This window comes from Poecilia mexicana, unplaced genomic scaffold (genome assembly GCF_051168715.1).
Source record: "Poecilia mexicana isolate PSO_F unplaced genomic scaffold, ASM5116871v1 scaffold_22, whole genome shotgun sequence".
Classification (NCBI taxonomy): Eukaryota; Metazoa; Chordata; class Actinopteri; order Cyprinodontiformes; family Poeciliidae; genus Poecilia; species Poecilia mexicana.
In genome coordinates, this window is record NW_028263391.1 from 21,958,101 (window position 1) to 21,983,098 (window position 24,998).

Genomic DNA, 24,998 nt, shown 5'->3' on the forward strand with positions numbered 1-24,998 from the left:
ATGTCAAACATATTAGTTATTATTAGTTATTAAGTTAAAAAATAGTAGAAACAAACACAAAAATACACTATTTCATGTAACTGAACTTGATCGGTTAGATTATCTTTAACTTAACTCATCAAATTGTTTTTCTATCTCTGGAAAGTGAACTTGGGGACCTTTTTGGCGCATAATTTAGATTTTCTAAATAATTGATTAATCTTTAAAGAAAGATTGGAAAATAAACACAGAGGAATTCAGAGGAATTGGTCCGGCACATCCTAATCTCTAAAAACGTGGACGAGGAAGGCATCTCTCCAGTTGGGTCCGGTCCAGACTTCCAGCCTGTGTGGGGAGGCGACTCTGAGGTTCAAAGGTTGTTGGACGTTTGGCGCAATCTGGATGTCCACATGGTTGAGATCTCTGGATTCAGAACCAACTTGCTAGCAGTTTGAAAAACTTTGGCGAATAGATAAAAACCAGCGTCTTTCTCTGTGAATTAAGCTAGTCTCACCATGGTGATATCGTAGCCTGTGTTGATGTTCAGCAACTCAACCTGGAAATTGATTGGACTTTCTTATAACAGACAAAGCAAAACATTAATAATTTTTACAAAAAATATTGTATATTAGCTTTAGCGTTTAACATTTTTTGTGTGAAACTACTTTAATTACATGTTTTTACTCAGGAACTGGCTAAGAAATGACCTTTGTGTCAGAATTGATGTGTTTTTTTTTAATTATTTTTGTCATTTTGTTTAAAGATAAAAAAATTTATAACACTTTTGACATTTGAACAGTAAGATTTTATCATGTTAAATAGCTACATGTTCATAAAGTATCTTTAATGTGTAAAGCAACTCATACAAGTTAGAAAGAAAAACATTTTATTTTTGACCTTTCAGATGCCACAGAGAAACCTTTTTATCAGCGTGTTTGTTATGCTAAACTAATTGACCTTTAAATGTTAATTTTTGAATTTTACGCTCAGTTTAAACCTGTGTTTAAGCCTTCATGAACATCTGCAGACATTTAAGACCTCTGGACGTCATTTGGATGAAAAAAGAGTTTGTTTTGGCCCAACAAGGTTATTTATTGTTACAAGGTTATTTTGAATTAAAAAATAACAGCAGGTCTTGTAGGTGAAAGGTTGACTGTGATGTGTTTGAGAGCAACAAATACATCTGAGGAATCAAAAATACTCTGATAAAAATCAAACAAGACAATAAAATAAAGCAGATGCCGCACTGAAGCACGGTTGCATGGCAACGATGACGGAGAGTTAGTTAAATTGTAACCGAAAGAGATTCTCTCCTGATCAATAAACGGTGATTGTTTAGGATTATGACTGTACGGAGATAACAAGGTGTTTGACATTCAAATCACATAAAAAATGTTTATTGCAACTGAAACCTACCTTTGATTAATATGCAGAGTACCTAGAAAAGAAAGAGTAGCACTACTTCAATGTATTTTTACCCAAGTAAAAGTAAAAAGTAGCCATCCAAGAGTAAAAGCTATTGGGTAAAAAGTCTACTAAAGTACTGAGTGACTGACCAAATTATCATTTAATATTTAAAAATTATATCATCAAATGGACCAAAATATAGAATTAAGTGGAAATTTTGGTACTTTTTAATGACCAAAATAACAATAATTCATATAAATATCAAAAATATAATAAAATTAGGCAAACGAAAATGTTCCCAAATCAGTTCCTTTCAATAAAAAACTTAAAACATTTTAAACAAAAACTGCAGGTGTCTGTGTGTGGTGAGTTTTTGGTTTAAACATGTTTGTTCTTCATCAGTGGGTAGAAAATATAGAAATTTTACTCAAGCAAGAGTAGAGATACGTCATAATAAAATTACTCAAGCAAAAGGAAATAGTATGTTTTTTCACAAAAGTTACTCAAATAAATCTAACTGAGTCCAGGCTCTGTTAATATGTGGAGTTTGGTAGTGTGGTAGTTTGCACTGTTGGCTCCCGGTTAGAAGACGTGTGTGTTTTCTGTCCATGGCCAAAAACTGCATGTTACGTTAAGTGCAGATATTAAAATCTATTCAGTCTAATTCTATGATTCAGACTCTGAGCAATGTCATGCTTTATTATTTATTTTAGATTAAATGTATAATTCATAATTTCACTTTCTGAACCTTTTGAAAGAAGTTGCAGTTTAGTTTTTACATCTTTGACAAAGGTAGTCAACTGATTGTCAGTTTATTTATTTTACATTGGCTGTTAAGTTCCTGACTGAACAAATTAAAGTTGTGTTTTTATAAGCTTGACCAAGCTTGTGAAGCTTTTGGTGTATGTAAATGTGCTTCACTGGTGCAGTTATTTATGTCTGTGTTTCTTTTTTAAAAATAATTTTTAAAGTCAATTCAATGTTTTTCTGTATCAAAAACTTGAGATATCGGCATCAGAAGTGAGAAAAGTGGATTGATGTAAAAAAAAGCCTGTGGTTCCTTCCAATAAAGCTTGTATAATTTTATAATGTTGATCATTTTATAATCATGACAAACTGTAAGTGCTGCATATTTTGGCTTGGAAAATCAGCTTTATTTCCAAGTATGTGCACATGCAGCAGGAATTTGACCTCATTTCTGCTTTGCTCTTAAAGACATATGAATATATTTTAAAAAAAGTATTTTGTTTTTGTAACAGACAAAGAAAAGATTGAATTTATGCAAATATTTATGAGAAAGACAGTATGTGGCTTGTATTTGGAAATTGTACTTTCTAGCACAGAAAGTAAAAGTTTAAATGTTTCATCAGATCATTTCTGCAGAGAAAGAATCAGACAGTTTAATGGTGTTGAGCTTTTATTGGGCACTTTGTGGCACCCTCAACATGTCGCATTGCAGTGGTCATACTGAAGTAGTCATAATGGAGAAGTCATATAAAAAGTTAATGAACAACAATAGGAATGATAGAAAACTGGTTATATATGAAGAACCCACATCCATATTCTTAATAAATATATACACAATAAGTACTAAGATATAAAAAAGGGATTACACAGATCCTTTTCCAAATATTATGTACAATATTTCCATAAAAAAACAACAAAGATGAGAATGTATCTTATGGCAATAGAGGATTATTTTCTGGATTTGCCTGAGCCTGATTATTATTGCACTGCCAGGACAGCCGGAAGAGGCTGCTTGAAAGATACTAGATATGAACCGATCTACAGACATTCAGCATCAACACAAACTATGTAATACTCAACAAAACCTCTTATTTAAACTAATTTAAAGAAAAAAAAAACTGACTCCTACTCTAAAAAAAAAACAAACAAATATTTACAGTATTCTACGAATTGATGACATTCGAAATACTGCCATACTGTTTAGTAAATAATACACATTTTTGAGTGCGAATTTTCCAACTTTGCAGGCTCTAGTCATCAGTGCTATGACTTTATGGAGATAAAAAAGGGAAGTTAATTTTTTATATAATTAAATTGAAAACCTCTGAATAAAAAACTGTGCTGCTTGTATAGCTTGAGGTATAGCAGCTACCAAACTGTTCTCCAACCATCAACAGTTTGCATAAAGGTAGGCACTAATATATAGGCTCCAGTTCGTAATCTCATAAAACACAAATGCACATATATCCTCATTTGCTGTTTTTTATGCACAGAAAAAGCTTTGCAGTAAATGGCATGTTTAACTTATGTTTTTTCAAACCATCATTGTTCTCTTTTAAAAGCTCCGGCTTCGATGTACCAATTTGAGGGCTTTTCATTTTCTTTTTTTACATGATGTTATTGGAGTTTTATATCAAGTCCATAATCCCTGCAAAGCCAGGAGTGTAAACCTGACAGCTACAACCATCTTCCACCTCCATGTGAATCAGATTTCTGTGAGTGTTAGCTTGTACACGCCGCCCTGCTCCTCCATGGTGATCTGGAAGGTGTCTTCATTGGAGTAGTGCTTGATGATGTTGTCGTCCATGTGGACCAGAATACTAGCAAGAAAATAGGTAACGAAATATGTTAATCACTTCCAATCTGTGCAAATATGTAACTAGATAATTAACTGTAACATTTATAATGCAAAAAGTGTTATTATCCTTTTAAATTTGAATAATTTTGTTAGTTACAGCCACAAATTTCAATGTATTTTATTGGGATTTTATGCGATGCACCATAAAAAGCCAAGGTTTTCAGGGTTTGTGTCGTCTCTTTTTTTGTTTTTTGTTTTTTAACCTGATGTGAAATAGGAATATGGAAGAAATAACTTCATTAGAGTCAGACTTATTTTTAGAAGTTGAATTTATAGCACTGAATATTCACCATGTGCAATTACATATGTGATTATTTTATTTAAATTGACCAGCAAAAAAATCATCCTCAAAAAATTCATATTAAAAAATTAAACTGCAGAAATTTGCCTGCAAATGTAACTTTCTAGTGACCTAAGCCAAAGTGACCAGGATGAGTTCAACTAAAATTTTGAAGGCAAACACAAGTTTTCTTTTGCTTTTTCACCAATGTACTGTTATGAATCTTGTAATGTGATGTATAATAAATAAATTAAATAAGCCAATTTTCACAAATGATGTCCATCCAATATGATTGAGGCTCAGTTTTTATGTAAAGAAAACAGGAAAATGTGAGTTTGTAGCTGCGCAAAAGTGGTAGAGACACTGAAAAAAAATCTACTGTCTTTTCAGAATGTTATTTGTGAAAATGTTGAAAATAATATTTATTTCCACTTCACATTCATGCACTAACTGCCCTTTAATGATGTGTCATGTGTTGCTAACCGTCCATCATGCAGAAAGACTGCTCTGTCAGATAAAATCCCAATAAATTACATGCAAGTTTGTTATAATGTGATAAAACGATGAACTAATATTTTTCTTTCCATCAGACAAATTCATTGTTATATTCTTGATTTTTTGTGTAGTTTGGGGATTCACTCACCCTTTCTTGCACCTCTTGTAGACTTTTCCAATCTTATCCAGAGCAAGATCGTACTTCTCTGAAATCTGGTTCAGAAGAAAACGTGTTAGGTCGTTATTCTGCACACACATCCTTTTTTAACCACATTATGTGCTGATCTTACTTTGACCTTTTTAACCCAATTCTGGCCCTTAAACTCTCAAACACTCTGTAAGACTGTTGGGCCTCAAATGTACAGACCTCAAGAATGCAGAAAAACCAGAACACAAACAAACTCAAGAACAAGACGTTCCTGCGTTAAACCGGTTGAAAACCCTTCAAACTCAAATGCTTTACATAACCTCTTTAGCGCTGATAACATCTAAACTGACTTCAACTGTTTGTTCCGACATGCATATCTTTTTCCAGTCCGTTTTCCCAGCCAGCACGTGTGTGAGTGCTGGGCTTCTGGCTACTCTGAGTAAACTCTACACCAGCAACATGACACAGGAACATGTAGTCCAGTGCAAGCCGGACAAACCGAGAAGCACTCACAGCTTCCACCAGGCCCTGCAGCGTGGGATTCTTCAGCATGAGGGCGTCGAACACCTCGTCCGATTCCTTGCGCACGTACAGCAGAACTGTGAGATCGGAAAAAAATTAAGAGAAACATTAAAAATAAGGCGGCAGGATGTTCACTGGATGCATTTATTTGACATTTTATTGACTAGTTTGAAAAATAAACAGTTTTAAGCTCAAGGCTGAAGCGATTAATCGTTTACTGAAGTAATGTTCAACTAATTTAGTAACCGATTAATCATTAATTTGAGTATACAGCTTAAAAAAGGCCATTTGGTTAAAGAAAAACCTATTCAGTCATTAAATTGTACAAAAATATATACATTTGCATGTACAATAAAAAAAACAAACAAACATTGCAAGTATATTTTAACCAGAACTCCTCAAGTCTCATAATTAGATTCTAATTATTAATTGGTCATGCAAAATTTAATCAATGACTTCATAAATAAACAAGCACTAACAGAATGTTACGGTATTGTCTTTTTGGCAATAAAAATGTTTATTTTCTTCTTTAAAATGGGATTAATTATTTGCTTATTTTTATTGCATTTCTCATATACAGAAAGCCCAAAAGGGCTAAATGGAAAATATTCATAAAGTGCCAATTATTTTATCAGATTAATTAGTGTAATCGATAGATTAATCAGTTACTAACAAAATCTTTATTTGCAGCACCATTAGTGTCATTATATAAACAAGAGAACAGGTGCAGGAACAATGCTTCACAACAACATGACAGGAAAAAAAAGATGAATTAACTAATACAGAAGAAAATGAAGAATGATTTATTTCTGTGTATGAAGAAGGTGAATGTATGTGATATTAAAACAGCATCAATCCACCCATCCATCCATCAGACCCAAATGAACGAGGGCGGGCCCAGAGCATCGTGTTCCTCTCAAGAACAGTCTGTTCTTTTGGAGATTCAAAGGCCACTAGTTTTATTTTTTCTGTTTAAAAATATTACTTTGTGCAATTGTACAAATGTATTACTTTTTAACTTGATTGTTTTTAGATTTCTGTTTGAAATGAATCAACAATAGGAGACCTGAGGACTTGTATGAGTCTCCCAGACTGTCAGTCTGCAGTGAACCTGTTTGGCCTCCAAACCCTGGTGACCAGAGGAAAGGCAAGAAAGCAAAAATCACATTCACCAAATACAGAAAAGTGTAAGGATAATGTTGGATATTCAACTTAGTGCATGAAAAAAGTTTTTTCCAGTCAAAGTTAGTGGGGATCTGTAAAAAATACTTGTAAGTTAGTTTTGCATTATTTAAAGTGAACTGAGATATTTTCACTGGGAACTAGGAGAAAGATACTTGGTGACACTTCATGTTTTTGCAGGGCAGGATATCTCCTTTTGGAGGTTTTACACATTTTAACGAGAGGTCTAAACAAAGTAATTTCATCTTTTAAAATCTGTACTTTATGATTATTTTCATACATAGAATGATTTGTCCAAAATATAAATAAAAGCCACATTTTGCTTTTCTTCATGAAGATCTAAACCTGTATATCCCATTTTGAAAGATTATCTTCTTACCTAACCAGTTCAATTACTCTCTCCAATTTAAAACTAATCTCTTGATAACTTGAATTTACAAAACTAGATTAATCTTTTCAGTTTCATAAAAATGTATTTCTGCATTCTTATTGCGCGCTGCTGAATGTAGGGGAAAGGTCGCCAGCTTGTTTCCTGGTGCGTGTTCACCGGGTGATGGCGATATTTGTTGGGTCACTGAAGGTCTCAGACCTGTGTGTGTTTTGAAAGACCTGGAACAAACAAATGGCCCAGAGCGTACACGTGCACAGGAGAGGGGTGGAGGGAGGGAACATCAGAGGTTGACCGCAGCAAACGCACACAAAGACTTGCATGCGCCAACAGTTTCATAATTTAGTCCCAGAGAAAAACATCACAGGAAAACACTAATCTGGTACCTTTCTTGGGCTCGTCTGCTCTCGCCATCTTGTTCGGCGGAGACCCGAACTCATCATCGCTGAAGGGTAATCTCCTCATACCTGAACTGCTTTGGGAACAGACACATGTAGCAAACGGGATTTAGTGGGTAAAAGGTCAAAGGGGCACAGAGTTCAACATGAAATCAAGTGTGAAATCAGGAAACGTACCCATCTTCTCCCTCCTCTGCGGGGAAAGCCTGCAGAAAACACAAAGATATTTACTCAAATATGTCCATTCATAATGGTAGTTTTATATGTGCTTTTAACTGTGCAAACACTTGTTGTAACCCTTCATGGATGGAGCTAAATCAGTCACTTTGGTCAAAGGGAAAAGTAAACACCGGAATCATGTGTTGACCCATTTACTCCCTACCGCCATCAGCAGCAAGCAGCCGGCATGCAGACATAAAAACTGCTGGGTTTTACATAAATCAGCTTCTTCCAAGTCAATAGTTCAGGAATATAGGTACAGGAAGTACTAGTTCCACTTAAAACAGGAAAATGTCTCGTTATCTAGATCTATATTTAAGTATTGTTGATTTAAAACAAGCTGGTATATCTTGCTGAAAAGTGAATTTTAAGTTAGTTTTGTTTTCTTTCTAATGTGCTAAGATATTTCCATTAGAAACTAAACAAAAATAATTGGTAAGATTTTGAGTTTTTGCAGTGCAAGACATGCAAAACTTTGAAAAATGGCGGTGATGCTTTTTTTCAGAGAGTTGATACAAAGATGGATGAAACTAAATGCAGGACAAACCTTGAAGAAAACCTTTTAGATTAGAGCTGTGGTAGAGTCATAACATATCAATGTGTTAGAACGGCCTAGTCAAAGTTTCGCAAAGCTAAAATAAGAACTGCAACATAAAGGAAATACAAATGCACTCCGCACTAATCAAATTTTTCCAGATGAAAAATGATAAAACTTTGAGTCATTTCCTTCCTACTTCACAATTATTAAATACTTTGTGGTGCATCACATGAAATAGCAATGAAAAGCATTAAAGTTTGTGGTTGTTACATGACAACGTGAAAATACTTCTTATTAAAGGTTTGAAAATAGCAATAATTAATAAAGCATTATCTCTTTTTTTCTTGGAAAACTGCTGGGTTGGATAATGTGACTTTGTGTTGCGTGTGTGTGTGGATGTGGACGTGTGTGTGGATGTGTGTGTGTGTGTGGATGTGGACGTGTGTGTGTGTGTTAGCATTGATCGACGGCACTGCTGATAAAAAACTTTCTATTCTGGGAGCAAAGACATGAACTCAGCTTATCGGATGCAAATGTTTGGACACCGTTTGTCAAGTTCCCTCTCATCAGCGGCGCAAAAAATACCTGCAACCTTTCCCACCATTACAGCAAAGTAAACAACAAAAACAGAAAATATTTATTTGAGCTTTGATCGACTTTCTTAATAAAAACGACCAGCAGGGGGCAATCATGGTAAAACGTTTATTGTTTCTAGTTAATTATCCAGGCTGGGTTGTGAGCACAAGTGGGTAAAATATGCAAAAAATTTATTCTAATGAGAGAAAGAAGTAGTCATCCAAGAAATTAAAATGAACTCAGTAATTTCCAGTCTAATTGTTAATATTTTTTGAAAGGTAATTTTATTAATAGAGACATAAACAATTTTACTTATTGTTTGGGTTGTGTGTGATTCTTATTTTCATTTTTATTTATTTTTGAGGGTGTTTTATTAGAATATCTTCCATTTACAGTTATTTTTTAAGTTAAAGTTTATCCGTCTTCCATATTTATGCTGTTTTCAATATATTACTCTCAGAACAATATTATAATTTATTGCAACTGGGACAATTTATCATCCAGTAAAACCTGACCTACAGGCCACTAGCTGATTATTTCACTTATAACAAGACATTTTCCCATGTTATAAATGAAATAATATGCAAGTGTAACTTCTAGTTTTTCATTTATTTACTTATTTTGAACAGACAAAAAGTAAAAACAAAAAAAAAAAATTAAATTAAAATGAATTATAATGACATGCAGTTTTACCTTATCTGTTTGAAAGGAGCAGGCAGAAGATCTGATGATTTTCTGACCATCTCATATTTATCAACTTACAAACATTTAAATTTTCAAACACCAAATAAACTTAAATTATTTCCACATTGACTTAAATCTCACATTCTCATCCTTAAATGTACAAATATTTATACATTTTTAATATCACCAGTAGCATTTTTGATCGTTGAGACACCCTTCCTATATTTCCATCAATATTAAGGAATTATTTACTTAAAACAAGCTTCTATATCTTGATGAAAATTGACTTATAAATTAGTTTTATGTTATTTATTTGTACTAAAGTATTTACACTATAAACTAGACGAAAATTACCTGGTAAAAATTTTGTGTTTTTGCAGTGCATCACTGTGCAGCATATGGTTAAAGAAAAAAGTCAAATTTGTCAGTAATTAATAAAAGAAAAACCTAATTATTAGAAATCTGCAGGCTCTTTATACATCCCAGAATAAGTCCAAGAGTGCAGGTCAGGTGTGCATCCTCTCATACAGACCCATGCTGCGCATCGTGCTGTACGTGCTGCACCAAGGGTTCACTCTGGCTACTGGAAGCAAAGCTCAGAGTCCATGCACGCGGTAAAGACGTGCTGAAAGCTGATAAACCCCTCATCCATGCCCACAGCCTCTCAGGGCTGAACATCCTGGGTAACCTGTTTGCAAATCAATAAGAAAGCTGCACTGCTCTCCTTCCCTTTATGAGCGTTTATTCTCTACCATCGCACATTGGTTTTTTTTTAAGATGGGAACTTTGTTTTTCACTTGTGCTTTGTTTTGAGTCACTGGTGAATGATTCATCTTATGAATAAGCAGTCTGAAACTCTGCCATCATCGTGCAGGCCTCCTATCAAAGCTGCAAAGCAGAACTCTGCGTTCCTGCCAACATGCCGCAGGCGGGTCACCTCGACCCAGCTGGCAGATGGGGCGGGCGGAGGCGGACAAACCAACTGTTTATGGACCACCAGAATCGTGCTTATGTTTGGGAACACCATAAAAAAAACACCCAGAGGGACGGGTTTATTTCACTGTTGATTAAGACAGAAGTATAGAAGAGGGACTCACGTGGCGCTGGAAGGTGGAGAAGTGGATGTCAGGAATGAACAGGACGGGTTGGGTCTCAAGGTCGCCCAACGTCTTGAAGATGGTCACATCGTTTCTCTTCTGAAGGAGGGGAACTTTAACATCTGGAACTGTTGGGGAAAGATGGAAAAATGTGCTTTAGTACAAAAAATAAGAGCAAAGTTTTTAAGTTTCTGCCTTTTCTGACCAATAGTTGGAAACATGAGCAATAAAAACACTTTAAATGTCCATAAAATGTCCTGTTCACATATTTCTATATAATGTTATTGTATTCTGCATAGTGTACGTTTTATATCCGATATCATATTTTACATTTGTTAGCTGAATTTATTTTTAAAAGCGCAAAGAAATAAAGAACATTTGTGCTTGGTTAGAGCACCCCCTGCTGGCCATTTTGATGTATCTGCACAATTTCTATGGATGCATTTCAAAGGAAGCATATTATTTACACTCTGATTTATTCAAGTTAAAAAAACCCCACACAAAATTGTGTTTTTTTCTGAAAAGTTGTCATGTAATCATCAGGAAAATGACTGAAAATGACTGATGGGTTTCAAATGCATGTAAAATAAAAAGTCATTGCTAAAGACCTTACTCTTTTCATGGGATCAGGCCATTTTTGACCTAATCAAGCATAATAATAACTGCTGTAAAATGAAATCAGCATATCCATTAAAGCTCATCAGCAGAAAGAAACATGAAGTACTTCAAAATGTCTAATTAAAACTACACTGCAAAAACACAAACTCTTACCAACAATTTTTGGTCTCATTTCTAGTGCAAATATCTTAGTACACTTGAAATAAGATAAAACTAACACACAATGAACTTGTTTTAAGTTATTAATTCTTTAATGTTAATGAAAAAGTGCTAGTTCCAGTGGCAGATTATTTCACTTCATATATGGGGAAAATATCTTGTTATAGATTAAATAATCTGCCAGAGGATTTAAGACGTTTTCATTAATATTTAGAAATTATTAACTTTCAACCAAAATAGATAAATCACATTTGGATCCAGTGTTTTTTCTCCTTTGTCCTGTGAAGATGCTCCTGAAGTGTCGTGTTCAGAATAATAAAAAAAACAAAACAACAATTTTAATGGAGTCGTTTCAATATTGGCCCAAAATTTATTCCAATTTGCGCAATTTTATGGTAATTCGAAGCCAATGATCGCTGGATAAATGTCAAATTAGCAGTTTTCCTCCATCTTATGCAGATCAAAACGTAACATTTTGTCTTAGAAATAATCTCTTAAGAGTCTCATGTAATAGACAAGAGTCTGTTTAGTGAACAATTACTGAAATAAAAACACACTTTCAATAATATTCTAGTTATTTTATAGCGCTTTTAGAAACAATTCTTGTCTCATTTCCTTTATTCTCCACATGTCTGGATTTCTATGTGAATTTGTTGGTAGAAATGAGCTGAACTCACAGGCCAGGCTCTGGCTGAGATCCGGGACTTTCCCTTTCCGGCGGGACTGCTTCCTCTCCTCATCGCGGATCTTCCTCTCCGCTCCCTTATCGCAGAAGACTTTGATCTGGCAGAAGGCGCGGTGGATGGGCTTGTTGCTGCGGTTGTTGTAGCTGTACGTGTCGATCTGCAGGTTCAGAGGAAGACCCTTCACCCCCTTCTGAGAGGAGAAGTCGGTGCTCAGGCAGTTGACGGAGATGAAGATCTGTGGAGAGAAGAAGTGTGAGAGATGAGAAAACAGGAAACAGACAGAAGCTGTAGGAGGAGAGATGCAACTAATTATTCTGGTTAAACTGGAGAAAAAAATAGGTGCCAGCTTTTTTGGATAAGAAAAATAGACATTTTACTTTAAGGCCTAAAATTTTATAAAAGCTTTTTGTGTATACATTTGATCATTTGCAGCAAAAAAAAAAAAAAAAACTCTTCAAACAACATATAAAAACTCATTTCTGCATCACTCATCAATACAGTAATCTGTTAATTATTCTTTAGACTACCAAATTACAAACTGGATGGGAAAGGAGCCTAATATGAGAATTTTTAAAGAATTTGAAGCACGTGAAGCTAAAACTGCCACTTGAGGAGTTCTGGGTCGAACACTTTTACAGATAAAGAAAGTTGATGCAAGATCCAGGATGAAACTGCTGGTTTAGATCAATAGTTACTGGAGATGTTAAATATTTTGCTCCAAATAAAAACTTTTCCTTTTGTATCAGAAATAAAGATTAAAATCTGTCTGCAGTTCCTCTGTGCTGCCCTCTTCTGGTGAATTTGAAAACAACATATCAATTCCGCTTCTTTCTCCGGATGCTTTTACTAAAAACAGGTTCTCATTGTGTAAACAGAACCCGTAATCACAACAGAGGGTCTGAAAGCAGCTAATGGAGAGGATCAGTGAGTTTAGCAGAGCTCAGAGCGCTTGCCTTTCAGATAATTTAAGAAAAATTACAGTCAGTATGTTGTCTGCAAAAACACAAATTCATGCCAATTCCTATTAGCATTAAAGATTTTATTTTTAAATTGTTCTACAAAGAGTATTTTGAAACATTTTCTGGTTTTACTGTGCGTTTTAAAAGCTCCACCATCATTCTTTGGGACTTTTGTTTAAGAACGATAACGTACATCAGAGGGGAGGAGAAATTAAACCCCATGAAGACAAAACAGTCAGACAAAAAGCATACGAGGGGCTGCCCTTCGCAAATACACCACAAATACCCGTATCATGCTTTATTATCGCCCTGAGGGCAAACCACACAAACACACACCTGCACGTCTCAACTTACTTCAGTGCAACTTTATCAACTTGATGCCTAAACCCTGAATTTTACCGTCAACCTTCCATCATTGGAAAGTGAGCAGAAACCAAAACGCTCTCCTCTCTCATGTCTGAAACTGAGACATAAGGCAGCGTCAAACGTACATTTAGGACGTCCAGTTAGACGCGTCTTCGTCTGAAAGCTACCCTCCAACTGAAGCGTGTTTAAAACAACACGACAGCGCAGAGGTTAAACACATCACAAGGTGACAAAAACAAACAAGGATGAACATCCTTTAAACAGACTTCAAGTCAACATCCTGGACTCTGCAGAAAGCGAAGCCTTCATGTGACTTTGTGTTTTCAGCAGGTAAAGGTGATGAGCTGCAGGTTTGTTGTCTGTTTACTGCTGCCTTTTGCCACCCAGGGCTGTTTCTAGCTTTTTGGGGGCCCAAACCAAGATGCTTTTTGGGGGCCCAAACCAAGATGCTTTTTGGGGGCCCAATAAGTTTATCAATAAAATCTGAATAAATAGGTCTGGAGTCAGTCAGTCAGCACAGACTGTTGCATGTAGAGAAAACTTTTATGGAGCAACAATAAAGCTGAGTTTATGATGAAGAAATTCTAGATAGCTAAATAATGCAAAAACAAACAAACAAAAAATTTTACAAAGTGAAAATCTGCCTATGAAACGACTGCTCTTTCAAAGTCAAACAAGATGGCCGCCATGGGCAAGGAGGACAACAAAACCTCTAAAGTTTATCACCCATAAACTTTAGAGGTTTAGAGGACTGTTGTTTTAATCTTGGTGCTCAAGTGTCTCACTGTCTTACTTTGGCTTCCTCGTTCGTGTCCCACGTGAAGGAAATGGCGTTGTAGGAAATCTCCTCGATGTTGCCGATGGTGTTGAAGCTCTCTTTGTAGTCGGCTGAAAAATCGGACATCAGTTTATTGATTACTCAAAAGGTAAATGGTAGGAAATGGCTGCCAGGTTCAGCAATGACTTGAATTGAATCCAGTTTGGTGATGGTTAATTTCAAATAATGCCATAGACATGTTTGTCAGTTGGTCCCAGACTCTGAAATTTCAGAGTGTGCTCAATTTAAAACATAAAATACACTGAGGTTAAGTTCCCTTTTCATGGTAGATTCTTCTTCACAATATCTACCATGGAACAAATATGAAAAAAAAAAAAAACACTAAATAGAAAAAGGAAGGAAGGACAAAGAGGACACAAAATTACAGAAGAGATTCACGAACGAAGGATGGGATATGAAGAAGGGAAGAGCACGAGGAAAGGAAAAAAAGAAAAAGACAAATGGAAGAAAATAGGTTAGGAAGCAAGGAAGAACAAAATAGAGACGTTATAAATGCACAAGAAAGAAAAGACCAAAGGACACATGGAAGGACAGACAGAAGTCGGCAAGTAAGGACATAAAATGACCAAAACTGCAAAGATATAAAAAGGTAGAATTGGAAAAATAAAGTTCGAAAGTCTTAACAGCTAACTTCATGATAAGTTTATCAGATAATCAAATCTCAAAAGAACTTCCTGGTTTTGAGTTGCTTTATTTGCATTTTCTGCTATGCATACAGAGGCTGATTGAAAAGAAATGATTGGAAAATTTCATAAACTTAAATTTTTTTCTACTTCAGTTTACCAGAACACAGGATCGTCCTTTAAACAAGTTGAGTTTAAACCATTCATGTTTTGCTTCCTTATTGCGCAACAAAGTTGCAGGTGGGGATCTTACCGATGTCGAGACACCGCTGTTTGGCCGTGTGCTGCCTGGAGTGCCAGTACTTCCAGTGTTTCAGCTGATCATCCCTGCACTTCTCCTCTCCGAACACGACCATCACCACACTCTGACAAACAAACATTAATGGGTTTGAACATTTATTTCAGTAATAATAACACAGACAGCTGTTGCAGTTTTGTTTTTTTACATCAGGTATATTTTTTAATCGTTCCTACCCTGACTTTTGTGATGGGTTGCTGAATGCTCTTGTTGTCAACCTCCCTGAGTGTGATGGGGTAAAACTGTCCCTTGTTGAGGTACGTCATCGTCCCGTCACCAGTCTTCTGACGCAGAGATTTGGATGCCTCAAGAGAGTACTCAAAGTTACTCCTAGAGGACGAAATGACAGGATGCATTCATGACATAAAGCTGATTAAAGGTATCAATAAACAGGAATAGTTATGCTTTTCTTGTGAACCACTTTCAGACTGATCTGATGTTTATTGATCATTCTCATGATAAATACCAATTCAACAAGATCCCTGAAGTGTGTGCGCGTTCAGAACATACAGCTGGTATTGTAGAACCAAAGGGGAGTGGCCTATTGATGCTTTGTGTCCCATTACTATTATTTTACACTTCCATACTCCTGTCTTACCCTTTCAGCTCACAGCTGTTGAAGGTTTGTTTGTGTAGATCGTGTTTTGGAAGGAGGCTCTCAAAAGGGCTGATGTTAGCCTTCTTTAGCATAAATATGGTATTTGAAATGACGAACAGAGAGCCAGAGTTTTGGTAGACGACTATAAGGCTGATCAGAACACAGACTCTTGTCTTTAATTTCTAATGATTTTGGTTTTTTAGGAAATCTCAGAGCAATGGGAAGTGTTTACATTCTTCAGAGAATAAAAGCAAATGCAAGCCACACAAACAGTGCTACTCACTATGATGCTAAATCTAACTTAAATGTCCATTTTGAAGATTTTAAAGTAAAACCCTGTGCCAATTTTTTAATCCAATTAATTAATTAAACGTCAGAATTGATTACCAACATAATCATTAGTTGCAGACCTAAACCCTGTTGAATAATAACTGCTTTCAGACACACACAGTGTGACATCACCTCTACTTCTAATACAAGTAATTAAATTCTCACAGAATGCATACAAGTTATCTTACAGCTAACTTATATGCAACTTTTTATAAAGATATAGGAACTTGTTTTAATTCTTTAATATTGATGAAAGAGTACTAGTTCCACTGGCAGATTATTTTTTCCACATTACAAGTTAAAAAAAATATTTTAGTGGAATTAGTACTTTAAAAAAATATATACATATTCAAGACTTATATACTTAAAACAAGCTCGAATATCTTGGTGAAAAGTTACTTGTAAGTTAATTTTGTCTTATTTCGAGCGTGCTGAGATATGTACACCAGACAGACACAGGCAGTAAGACTTTGTTTCTGCAGTGTGGAACTGGCTAAAATCAGCACATGAAACTGAAACTGGGCTCAAAATTCTGTCTGATCGGTGGATCCGTCATCGAAAGCAGAGCGCCTTACCCCGGTGCCGTGTCAAACTGAGTGTAGTCATCGGGGGTCATGGTGGCCATGCGTAACTGGAGATCTCCTGGGAAGGCAAACATCTGCAACACACAGAGAGGAAAGAAGTAAAGCAAAGGAAACACACAACATGCTCTACCATTTAATATGCAATCATTATTTTGTTTGTGCCGTTCTTTTTCGTCTATATTTAGTGGGGTTTTTGTTTGTTTTATAACTCCCTGTTGGTACAGAAATGTAGAGGAGTTTGTTGGGATCCTCTTTTCTGAGGTAATTCCCCTCCAGGATAAAATAGAGAAAGAGGAGGTTGAAAAGACTTTGGCTATTGTACGAGAAAAGTACAGCACTTTATTGTGTTGGTGAGACAATGACATAATAACACACTGGCCACTATTTTGGCATGTTCAAATAAAAACCAGGGAAGGTTGAGCCCACCGCTGGCTCCCTGGGATCAGGTGAATATCCCATTGTTCGATGGGAGAGATCTGACAGAGGAGAGGGAAGTGGAGGAAAGTAATGAAGAGGTGGAGGGAAGGAGGGAGGGGGCTAGCAGGGAAACCATTAGGAGCACATGGAAGGAGGGGAGAATCGAAACACTCGCCTCCTGGGAACCATCCTTGAAGCTCTCGGAGAAGGTGGTGTCGGGGGGAGTGCGGGACTGGGCGCTGGAGTTGCACTGCACCACGGTCTGGGCCAGATGGCGCTCGAAGGCGCCAACGTGACCGTCCGTTTCGCTGCAGTTGTTCGGCACTGTGACAGAGAAGCCGTGGGCCGGCACCTCCGTCTTTACAGGCGTGTAGTTCGGCACAGTGGCGATGGAGACGGTGACGGTGGTGTCTGGAGGAACAGAGTGGGGTTAGCGGGAACGTTTTTTTCCTTTACGTGGCGTTTTCACGCATAATTAAAAATTTAGGACCAAATTGCAACATTTTGCATTTTCAGCTGGTGTGGTTTGCTTTCACACTACACTAAGTCAAGCGATCCAGAATATTAAAAACCTGTTCCCCTCCTTGCCTGTGGTGGCGCTGCACCAAGGACTACTGAAGGAAACGACACAAAAACCTCTGAAGAAGACCAGAGAGCGACTTCTGTCTACACAAAATGTAAACCAAAATGGGGTAGCGGGAGATTTTAGTGGCTGTAGACTTTCTCTCTTATGTTTGATTTAACCCCCCCCCCCCAAAACATCACCATCCATTTCTCCCACTAGTCCTTGACTTGATGGTTTGCTTTGGTTGAATTTACCCAGAATGCCATGCGCTAAAGTCCGCTTCTTGCTTTTGGAGCAGCCTCTGGTTCGCTTGCATCCACATATTCACTAGAACCACAACAAAGTTCACTTTAATGGAACAGACAGAGGTTTTTAGGTGGAGAGTTCGCTTTTTAGGTTCACATTGGAGTTTGATTGCATATTCACACCTCCTCAAATGAACCAGACTTTCTAGAAAAATGAACTGGAGTTCGATTAAAGCATACTAAACTTAGCTGGTGTGAATGCAAACATAAGATGACCTATTATGCTTCCTGGATCAGGTTAGGATAGGTGGTCGGTTCTGCCTATTTTGTGCTCATTCCAGAATGATCTGTTTTAGGGCCTTTTGTTACTTTAAATCTAAATAAGCTCCATACTCAGCGTTTACACAAAATAGCTGCACACAGATGCAATTATACAACTGTAAATCATTGAAAAGCAGAAGTAGAGCCTCCTTTACAAACAACACGAAAGCATCAAGTCGTTTCTGAATGTTACTTCAACCTCTATTTACAGCAGCCATTGCACACCGCATACAGCGGCAAAACCAGCTGACCAAATGCACTGGAGCCCCACTTCGGTTGCTAGGTAACGGTTCAGTTCCCTGAGGACTGTGACTCAACAATAAGGAGGTTTTTTTGAAAAGGCTAATTTTCCAGACACCAAAAAAAACAAAAACTTATTGCCAAAAACTGAGTGTTTTTTTTTTTTTTTTTTAAGTGCTTGGACTGTTTCTAAAAGCAGCTGAGAATCAGAAGTACAAAAAAATGTCCCAGATGTGAATCTGGAATCATAATCCCCTCTGATGAGTGTGAACAGACCTGGTGAAGGAAAATGAGCCCTTGTCTTGTCCTGGGCCAGCTGAAGAATGTTGACGGGCGTTTTGAGGACCTGGATCCTGTTCTCCATACCAGCTTCCTGCAGAGGAACTATTGGATGCCTGGCCTGGATCTGGTGCCTGCAACAAAGGAACGGAGATTTCTACTGTATCTGTGGGGCTTTGTCCTGATAACGCTGTGTGAAATGTAGCATCTTACATTTAGCAATAGATTTTTAACGCCTGTATCTTCCTTAAAGTGTAACTAACGCCCTTGTGAAAACATAACCCCGCCCCTGACAAATTTAGAAAAATTCCACCCTCAGTGACTATTGGGTAGAGCCAACAGTAACTGAGGCATGGCAAAATGAAGCAGAACTAAACAAATTTACACAAAAAGGTCAAAAACTCCACAAAAACACAAATATAGAATCCTAAACAACCTTTTTTAGACAGTTTACCAGCAAAAAAAGTTGATATAGGGCTAGCAACACTTTAAAGAGGATGTTTTATATTTTTACGGTGCTTTGATCGATGCAGTCCTTCCAATTACCACCAATTAGTCACTATGGAAATGGAACCAAAGCAGATTCTAGTTCTTATCAACAGATTCAGAAAATATGGAATAATGCTGAATATTCCCAGGAGTTTCCAGCCTCCCAAAATCTGAAAAAATATTCTATGGACTGATGAGACAAAAGTGGAAGACGTATAACCTCTTACATCTGGAAAAAGAACATTATACAATTAGCATGGTGGTGGTAGTGTGATGATCTGGGCCAGCTGTGCTGGACAACTTGCAGTAATTTATGAAGCAATGTATTCTGCTTAGTAACAGGAAAGTATATTTTCAGGCCATCAGTTCATCATTGGAAGCTCATCAGTTCTTTGATTACATCGCAAAAAGCACTTAATCAATTAATCACATGATAAATTTTAATGAGCTCAACGATTTCCATTCTTATGATTAATTATTTTGAAGGGTAATTTTGTTTACAGACATCATAATCCATTTTATATATGGTTTTGGTTGCATTTTGTTTACAACATTACAGTTTATTGGTTTCTGAGAGGGCAAAAATATTATTGTTTATTGCAGTAATTTCTGGGACAATTTACCTAATTGTTGCCGCCATCAATCTGCTAGAACGCCATTTGGCTATAAGTGTATAACATTGGATCCAAATATCTTTTTTTAAAATACTCAGAAAGTGGGATGTGTACTTTAGGCTGCTGTTGTGCTTTTATTCTTACAGGGTGGTATTAGGAGAGGTCCGCCGCTCACCTTTTGTTTGGATCCACATCAGAGACCAGCGACTCTGTCTTGGGTATTGTTCTCTTCTCCCTGGGCACCTGCATACGAAGGTAAACACAGCCGCTCACCACATCACATCCAACAACGTGGGTCATTCTGCTGCCTATATGAGCAGCTAGATCAGTTACCAACTCAAGCTCTGCCTGGCAGATGTTCCACAATGGTCAGGCGTCGGTACAAACGGTAACAGACCGTAAAAAGTTTAGTTTTACCTCATAGTAGTCGTAGAGGAAGCCGAGAGCTGCAGCGCTGTCCTCGTCTCCGTTTATGCTCATCATGGCCTTGGTGGCGACAGTCAGCGGGTTCTCCAGAAAGGACTTCCAGGCTTCATCCTCTGTGGTGAAGGGACGACGCTGGCCTCCATACCCCTGTTTGTTCTGGAGAACCAAGACCGCACGCTTACTGCGAAAGAGAGGCGAAATTTTAGTTAAAGGTGACCAACTATGCTTCCCTGAGAATGTCCAATACATTGTTTGCACAAAATCATTCTCAGATCCGGTCAGTTCTGCCTATTTTCAGCTGCTGGTCATGCCCCCCAACTCAATCTTTACACTCGCGTACTTGAGTATATCTTTGAAAAGCAGAAGTGGAGCCTTCTGCACAACAAATAAGAATGCAGCAAGCTGTTTCTGAATTGTAATTAAAATTAAAAAAATACTTTACTTATCCCAAAAGAAAAGTAAATAAATAATAAGTCAACAACAAAACACTCGTCTTTTCCAGCAGCCATTGTACAGCACATACAGCAGTAAGACCAGCTGACTGAATGCACTGGATCTTTGCTTGGGTTGCTAGGTAACGGGCTGGACTTTGCTGGGGTTACTACATGAGGGGCAGTGCTTGCTGATTTGTGACATTATATTTGGAAGGTTTTTAAAATGGCTCATTTTCCAGACAGAAAAAAAGTTAACTTATTGCTAAAAAACAGCTGAGCATTTTTTTAATGCTTGGGCTGTGTTTAGAAGCAGCTAAGACCCAAATGGAAGCACAAAAAAGCCCCAAATGTGAATGTTGAATAACAGGTCCCATTTAATCTGCACAGATCAGTAATTAGAGGGTTGATGTTTCTTTTGAAAACTTTCCATGCTGCTAATTAGGGTCACATTTAACACAGTGCTTCTAACAGGTACTTAAAAAAAAAAAAAAAAAAAAAAAAAATCACAGCTTCGGTAAAAACCGACAAACAGGTTGTAAGTGTGACAAATCGGCCGTAGGGAGGCTATTTATGCGAAGGACTTGTTGTTCAGGCTTTGCAACGGTTGTGCAACAAATCTCAGCCATCGCACCACAGATTTGGCTCAGAGAAAAAAGAGAAAAGACGCGATACAGGCTCGTCCAGTGGGACGACTCTGCGGCTGGGATTGTCATTGGCGGACGAGCCGATCGAAGGTGACGCAGCTGACCCTGCTGCATTCCTGCACTTCAACAACACTTTGCTTCTGTTGTTTTACTGTGACAGAACCTGTTTCTGAAAAAATAATGATGAGTTCTGGTGAAACGGTTGGCGTCAGTGACTTTTTTCCACTTCTTCAGAGACCTTTCAACGACTTTAAGACCAGGAACAAGGAGTTTTACCATTTCTTTTTATCCTAATGTTACATTTTACTATTATTTTTCATTTATTTTTCTGTAAATCACATTGAATCGCCTTTTGTATGAATGTTGCAGCACAAATAAACTTTCTTTGCTTCCCTTTTTGTGCCTTCTTTGTGGAATAATCCTCAGATTGCGCTGAAGATTAAGGCTTTTGGGAGAGTTTCAAGACTTATTCAAATGAAGAGTGAAACTGTTTCAGCTGGACCTTGTCCCCTTTTTATGTTGGCTTTAACATTTACACTACAGAAATAAAAGTATCATGTTTGGTACAAGTATTTTGGACCAAGGTATTGCTTTAAAACCCTGCTGCATCTAGAAACCATACGTCATACTTTCATACTCAGGATTGCTTTGTGTTTGAAATACATGAAGATATTAAAAGGTAATCAGTTATGAAACAATAAATAAATCAATTATGTTTGAAAATGTTTATTTTGTTTTGTTAAAGGCATGTAAGAATTTTGTACCACATCTTAAAGAGCTATAAATCAATCTTTTAGCCTTTTACAGCTTCGTCTTCAAAAAAGTGAAGAAATTAATACAAATCAAATATATATGAATTTCTATATAAAAAATATTTTTTAATGTTATAATAAATGTCCTCTAAGCACTAAAACCTGAATAAAGGGCAACTTTTAAAGAAGACTCAGCAGCTACGTAAATGAAACGGCTCAATGACCCGAGGTTGGCTGTTTACTGTAAATCTGAATGTTTATGGTCCTCCTTATTTTACTTAAACCCCAGAAAACACATCATGAAATAAACCTCCTGATTGTCCTTCACAACCAATTAATTATAAAAAGCATCTACAAAATATTCAGCTTTCACCACATCAGAGTAATAATTAGTAATCCAGTAGCTGATTGTGTTATTCTGTAAAACAGACCACTAAGATCAATTTGGATTTAAGTGGAGAAAACTGGTCAGATGTATTTTTTTAGAGTTGTATATAAAGACAAAAAACATGTTTTTAACTTAAAGGTAGCAGAGCATTTATTTCTTTGTGTTTCAAGCCTTTGGGATGACACAACATTTGTTTTCTGTAGTAAAACCCACCTGAGCTTGTGACAGTGCGCTGCTTGCTTACATTGTCTGTGTGGGGCCAACGCCTTACAGGTGTACAGTTTCACTCCTTAAAAAAAGTATCTTTTTTGCTGCACTCAAAATTCATACAGCGAGCTGTTTAATCAAATCAAACATAAAAAAAAAAATAGAAATAAAAATAAATAAGAATCCAACTTATTTTTTTTGGTTTTCCCTTTTTTTCTCGATAAACCTCCTTCCACTTTCTGTTACTGATCGCATATTCTTGAGCAAATACCACCGATACAGTTGAGTCCAACTAAACCGCCCATCCAACACGTTTTCCAACAGGCGCCTTTTGCTCTCACGACAGGTGGAGATACACCTGTACAGGCTTGAACATGACAGGTGAAATACGCGTCACACCATGGGAAACTATGAGCTCTAGTTATCTCAGCACCTGGCAAGCCAAACTATTGGGAAAACTTACCCATGGAAAAAAAAGAGAAGCTGATTTATGGTTATTTCTAATAAAATGATGCTTAGCAGTGCCAGAAATTAAAAAAAAAAATCAAACAAGAGCTCCAGGATAGAAATTAATCCTTAAAAATCCACAAAGCCAGAACGAATCTGCAAAAATGCTGTGAACATCCCTCAAAATTTTAAGAGTTGGTATTTAGAAGAAAATACTGTCAACATGGTCGTTGAGCAGGCTCGGAGTGGAGTCAGGACAACTTACTTGTCATGCTCCTGTGACATCTTGGTCGGTCGAACTGGACTTTCGAGTTGGTACTGAAAATCCGACCCGTCTTCTTTAGGCTGGAAAACTCCTCGGCTACCGCTGGATGAGGGCCGCAGCAACAAACACAGTATACCCTACTGAGAGAACGGGTTTTGTCGGCTTTTCTCGCTTTTTTTGAGGAACTGAGGCCGGTTTTACCTGTGATAAGGCCGCAGATTGGATTACAGGTGCAGAGGTGGGCGGGGCCTCGCTGTCAAATACCCCGATAGCGGCGCTGATTGGCTCTTGTTTTGGCCTATACCTGGAGCTGTGAGAGACTACAGGTAAACCAGTTAAACAATACTCTTAAAAAACTGTGATTTATGTTATCAAGTCGTGTTGATATGGGAAGTTATTGTTAAAACGCCAGTTTGGAAGTTAATGATTTTTTAATTTGTTCTGAAATTATTTGTTCTTATTAGTGTTTGTTAAGCATCAGGTCTGCATCACTGTGAATTTCCCACTAAGATTTATTCTGCTTTATTTTATATTTTTTATATATTTCTTTGTTGTTTTCTAGTATGTCTGTTGGAATTGAGACAATTTCACAGTAATATTTACACATTTCTTGTGCACAGTTTTGGAAAAATATGAAAAAAGTTGGGATAAAAAGAAAAACCATTTTGCTTTTTGTCTCAGTTAACTTTTCGGATTATTATATTTTTGTTTCAAAATCTGAAAGCTACACCCAGATCAGATTATGTTCAATCAAACAGAACCAGAGTGGCAACATGAAGTAGGCTGAAAGATAAAAAAGCATCTCATTATGCCCAGATCCCAGATGGAAAACAAAGTTGTTCACATTAAAGTGTTAATATTTTGAAAACTCTACAATTTTTCTTTGCACTCTATGTTTATTTTCATAAATATGAACACAGAGGCTGTTACTCAGGAGATTTTTTGGCATTCTTGTTGTTTGCAGATATCTAGAAACACTCTATAAAATCTTACAGTAAATATTGTTTAGATGAAATGAGGATTTGACTACAACAGATGTGAACTTTAAATGGCACCATTCCAAAATTACAGCAGGAAACTTACCAATTCCTTTAAATCTTACATTTAAATTTTAAACAATTTAATTTATCTATGATGAAATCAAATAGTATTCCCATTCACAGTAAGTAAATGTAAAAGTTTTGGATCTCTGTTAGTCTTTGCAACAGCAAAACTTTGCCTTCAGCGCTAACTTCTGACAAATATTTGAAGCTAAATGTTGTCGGTCAAACTGATGTGGAAAATCTGTTTTAATGCATAAAGTTAATGTCTGAAGGAGGTTGCTACTTCAAAGACTTAAAAAAGAGAGAAAATGTGTAATAAAACTTTTCTTTTCCAAAAGAAAACATTTGTAAGTATGATTTAAAAAGTGTCAGTGTTAGTAGATGGAGCCTCAGTGTGGAAAAATTTTGAATTTTGAAGATGAAATTGTGGAAAAGTCTGGTTTTGCATGTTCAAATGGAGGTAAAACACTGTTAACATGTAATTTAACAATATAATTTGGAGGAAAAGAAGGATAATTTAGGCTCCAAGGGGTGGAAACTAAACAAAAAATGTTGCCATTAGTACCCATGCAATATTTAAGTTTTAAATTTTCTTTGACTATCTGATTTTTAATGACTTCTTAACATTTTAAACCATGCTGTTTA

General features: G+C 36.7%; 1 protein-coding gene across 3 annotated transcripts; it reads right to left on the reverse strand.

Moving 5' to 3' along the window:
* Positions 1-2,785: 2,785 nt before the first annotated feature.
* grhl1 (grainyhead-like transcription factor 1) lies at positions 2,786-23,489 on the reverse strand. 3 transcript variants are annotated; one of them, XM_015002057.2, is made up of 16 exons: positions 23,311-23,489; positions 20,165-20,354; positions 19,923-19,990; positions 18,642-18,778; positions 17,170-17,405; positions 16,569-16,651; positions 15,242-15,395; positions 15,021-15,132; positions 14,100-14,194; positions 11,973-12,216; positions 10,519-10,646; positions 7,582-7,610; positions 7,393-7,478; positions 5,428-5,513; positions 4,915-4,979; positions 2,786-3,953 (listed from the first exon to the last, which is right to left on the reverse strand). In XM_015002057.2, the coding sequence occupies exons 1-16, from the start codon at positions 23,328-23,330 to the stop codon at positions 3,839-3,841; spliced, it is 1,848 nt and encodes a 615-aa protein (XP_014857543.1). In that variant the 5' UTR covers positions 23,331-23,489; the 3' UTR covers positions 2,786-3,838. The 3 variants fall into 3 exon arrangements, with proteins under 3 accessions (XP_014857543.1, XP_014857542.1, XP_087858476.1); XM_015002056.2 differs by having other exon boundaries at positions 7,393-7,481; XM_088002350.1 differs by lacking the exon at positions 23,311-23,489 and adding an exon at positions 23,062-23,283 and having other exon boundaries at positions 7,393-7,481.
* Between the last annotated feature and the right edge of the window lie 1,509 nt (positions 23,490-24,998).

Bases quoted from the DNA above. Each gene is read 5' to 3' on its own strand.
- grhl1 (XM_015002056.2), bottom strand. From the start codon at position 23,330: ATGTCACAGGAGCATGACAA. The intron at 20,355-23,310 runs GTAAGTTGTCCT...TCTCTTTCGCAG, and splicing joins ATGTCACAGGAGCATGACAA to TAAGCGTGCGGTCTTGGTTC. The intron at 7,482-7,581 runs GTACGTTTCCTG...CTGTTCCCAAAG, and splicing joins GCAGAGGAGGGAGAAGATGG to CAGTTCAGGTATGAGGAGAT.